Source organism: Trachypithecus francoisi, unplaced genomic scaffold (genome assembly GCF_009764315.1).
Source record: "Trachypithecus francoisi isolate TF-2019V2 unplaced genomic scaffold, Tfra_2.0 Lachesis_group19, whole genome shotgun sequence".
Classification (NCBI taxonomy): domain Eukaryota; kingdom Metazoa; phylum Chordata; class Mammalia; order Primates; family Cercopithecidae; genus Trachypithecus; species Trachypithecus francoisi.
In genome coordinates, this window is record NW_022681464.1 from 42,027,382 (window position 1) to 42,031,550 (window position 4,169).

Below are 4,169 nucleotides of genomic sequence, written 5' to 3' on the forward strand. Positions count from 1 at the left end.
AAGCCTTCACTGGTTACCCAGCTCCATTGAAGACAAATAGGAAGATGCAAGGAAAACTGATACCTGAAAGCTAGGGTTAGCCCAGCAAATGGATTTCCCGAGAGGAAAAATATGCAAAATAACAAAATGGCTGTCTTTCTAGAAGCAGCCTTTAAAAAGCTAAATTTGAATTTGCTGAGATGATTTAATAAAATGCAGCTGGCCAGCAAAAGTAGACTCAATGCTTTCTTAGAGTTGCACCAGTCCTATAATTTCTGTATCTTGTTTGGTGACAGGCAAGAGCTATTGACATTAGGATTTCAAAGAGATAAAATGGCCTTGCTTGTAGGTTCTCTTTCCCCGAATGAATAATGTCAGCAGTGTAATTTTGGATAAATAGAAGTCTGATACCAGTTGACAAGCAAGGCAATTTTATTTATGTTTCTGGTCATATGGGTCACATAATAGGATAGAGAGTCAGTAAGCCTCTCAAAATAGAGTAGGTTTGATTCATAAATAAGAGGATACAGTGGGGAGGAACCAGGGCTCATTGAATAGGTACCACATATGAGGCAACGTCCTAGGCTCAAGGAGAACAAACGGTGATGAATAAGATTTAGCTCCAGTCCTAAGAAATGTATTTATAGTCTAATGGAGGAGACTGGCACAAAAACTGATGATTTCTATGTTTTGTTTGTTTGTTTGTTTTGTTTTGACACAGAGTTTTGCTGTTGTTGGTCAGGCTGGAGTACAATGGCGTGATCTTGGCTCACTGCAACCTCCGCCTCCCGGGTTTAAGCAATTCTCCTGCCTCAGCCTTTCGCCAATCGCCAAACCCAGTGCCTTCTGAGATACTGGGGGTTACAATTTCAGCATACGAAATTTGAGGGCAGGGTGAGGGGACATAGTTCAGCCCATAACACCAACAATGAACTTAGCAAACTTAAGGTATAAGTTAACTTTTAATTCTAGAAAAAGACAGGGAGGCCGAGGCAGGTCCGCCCGCCTCAATCAGGAGGTCAAGACCATCCTGGCCAACATGGTGAAACTCTGTCTCTACTAAAAATACAAAAATTAACCAGGTGAGGTGGTGGGCGCCTGTAATCCCAGCTACTTGGGAGGCTGAGGCAGGAGAATCACTTGAACCCAGGAGGTGGAGGTTGCAGTGAGTCAAGATCACGCCACTGCACTCCAGCCTGGGCGACAAGAGCAAAAACTCCATTAAAAAAAAAAGAAAGAAAGAAAGAAAAAGAAATAAATAAAAAATTAAAAATAAATAAAAAGGGAGGAGAAGAGAGAGAGAGAAAGAGAATGGTGCGTAGCGAGGGGGGCCTCATTATATCCTTCCAGGACAATGCGTGGCCAGTGCTTACCATACTAAGGTGGCCACTCAAGTGGCTGTTCAAACATTTAAAGCGCATCCTACTAAATACAGAAGGTCTCTGCAAGACAGATGAGCCCAGAGCTTCTCTGGCTGAAATGGGAGTGAGGGGCTGAGATCCCTCCCAACCGCCTTCTCCCTAAATCACCTCTGACAAGCACAGGATAAAAACCTTTGACCTGGGCGATTCCAGGTATCCGGGCTGCTTTTGTCATGTTTTCACAAAAGTACAGTTCATCGAGGTTTGGAACGGGGACCTACGATATCATCTGCAGATTCTCAGCTTTGGAGACATAACTGTCGCTAGCATGGAGCCCAGGTTCACTGTAAAGTTGTCTGGCTGAGCTCCCGCAATCCTGCCACCAGCCGGTGCTTGTGTGACCTGCTCTGTTTTTCCACTTTACTTCTTTTTAGAGATGGGCTTGTTAATCACCCTTCTCAACTGTGACACCCAAGAAAAGCTGAGAGAGTAAAGTTATATGCAGCCTTCCTGTGACCTGTTTGCATGTACCCGGTCAATAAAACTCAGGCAGAGTGACAGTGACAGCTGCCTTGTAGCATTCAGAGGGAAATGAGCAGTTTAGCAGTCTCCTGGACAAGTATATCATTACAGCCCAGCTGCTCAGAGAAAAAACACCTAAACCCTGGGGGACAGGCCCAGCTCCTGCAGCCACCCAGGGACCTGTCTCGGATACCTGCAAGGCCTGATCGAGACTCTCCGGGCAGCTTTCTCCACGCTAGGACCGCCTAGTCACAAGTTGGTTCTCACCCGGACGCACGCTCCCTGCCTGCAACAGCCTGGCTTTTAGCAGCTGAGAGGACACAGTCCCTGCCTGGGAGGTGGCAGCGGAGAGTGACTAGAAGGGAAGGTACAATGGGGGCCAGGCAGTCAAGGGCCAGTTCCAAGGATAAGGGCCCCAGGAGGGTACTATTCACGGGGAGGAGACAGAAGTTTTCTCCGTGGGACGATGCCCTGCTCTCGGGAAGGGACCCGCGGTCTCTGCTGAAGCGGGGCATGCACCACGTCAGCTTCAGCCTGGTCACCAGAGGAATGACAGACATCCCCGACTTTCTGTGGGGCTTGTCCGAGGTGCAGAAACTCAATCTGTCTCACAACCAGCTCCGGGTTCTCCCTCCCGAGGTGGGCAAACTGACCCGGATCGTGGTCCTGAACTTGTGCGGGAACCGCCTGAAGAGCCTGCCCAGAGAAGTGAGCCTCCTGCAGTGCCTCAGGGTCCTGTTTGTCAACATGAACTGCCTGACCGAGGTGCCGGCCGAGCTGAGCTTGTGCCGAAAGCTGGAGGTCCTGAGCTTGTCGCACAACTGCCTGTCCCAGCTCCCTGCGTGCTTCGCTGACCTCTCCAGACTGAGGAAGCTGAACCTCAGCCACAACGTCTTCGCGCACATCCCCATGTGTGTGTTCTCCCTGAAGGAGCTGATTTTCTTGCATGTGGGCTCGAATCGCCTGGAAAACATCGCTGAGAGCATCCAGCACCTGACCAGCCTTCAGATCTTCATCGCAGAGGGCAACAACATCCACTCCTTCCCGAGGTCGCTTTGCCTGGTCACCAGCCTGGAGCTGCTGAACCTCAACAACAACGACATCCAGACCCTCCCGGGCGAACTCCACCTGCTGTGTAGACTGGTGAGGATCGCCTGGAATCCCATGGACAAAGGGCTCCACATTTCCCACAACCCTTTATCCAAGCCTCTGCCGGAGCTGGTGGAGGGGGGCCTGGAGATGCTGTTCGGCTACCTGAAGGACAAAAAACACACATGACGTGGGTCCTGGAGGCCTGGATGGGAGGCAGCTCACCTGGACTCGGTCAACCGGGGTACTTCTCTCATCTCTCATCTACTTCTTTCTACTCTCACCCTTAGTGTCTGGCAATGCTTTTGTTAATATTTGCTAAGTTGAACACCCATGTTAAGGAGGTGTTTGCTTTTAACTCTGTATGTTCTTAATAACCTCTGGATTATCGTGTTCATCTCATCCTAAACATAAGTTGAAAGAAGGGGTTGGTTTTCCCCAAAGAGAACTAACAGTTCTGGTTCTTCTGAGGAGCAGTGAGATTCAGCCCTCGGGAGAGTGGACACCTAACAGGTCTGAATTCAATGTAATTCAAAAGGCAAATATTTGCTAAGTACTGTGTGCCAAGTACAGTATGAGGTGCTGAAACCTGGTTTCAGATAGTTTCTACCCTTGAATCAGCAACCTGTGGCCAGATGGCAACGTCAAGACACATTCCTCCATCAGCCTCCATGAAGCATTACTTGGGACCAAAAGGCAAACCACAGTGCGCTCTGTCCCCAGTGACCCAGACAGGCAGAGCTTTCCCCTTGAGTTCTGGGGGACAATCATAGGAATTTTTCTTTCATGCGGCTATAGAGGAATAACCAAGCCACTCATGCTTATGTCTGGTGGTGAGTAATGGGTAGAAGGATGGCTTTCAGATAATAAATATGAACTGATGTAATGTGTATTTCAACCTTACTTCCCAGTCATCTTCCACTCATTGTCATGTCCTTGAACTTCTTTGCTAGACATTAGGCAATCATCAAATGATCCCATTCTAATTTCACTTCTCCATGACTACATCTGCCCTCTCAGAGATAAACTACTAAATGGGATAACTTGGCCAACAATGACCAAAAGGCAGCAAAGAGGGGGAAAGACATAGACAAGTCATGCAAAAAAGTAATTACCCTTTTACAATTTGGAGGAGGGTAATATTGACTTTCCCATGTTAACATTAAAAAAAAATAAGTTTAATGACATTTAAAAGCTCCTTGGGAAAAAGGCTCTATA

At 47.9% G+C, this 4,169-nt stretch overlaps 1 protein-coding gene across 1 annotated transcript; it reads left to right on the forward strand.

Annotated features, from left to right (window-relative positions):
- The first annotated feature begins 1,984 nt into the window (after positions 1-1,984).
- On the forward strand, positions 1,985-3,448 carry LRRC30 (leucine rich repeat containing 30). Its single transcript, XM_033177676.1, has one exon. It carries the CDS (start codon positions 2,235-2,237, stop codon positions 3,138-3,140), a length of 906 nt encoding a protein of 301 aa, XP_033033567.1. The 5' UTR covers positions 1,985-2,234; the 3' UTR covers positions 3,141-3,448.
- Positions 3,449-4,169: the final 721 nt, after the last annotated feature.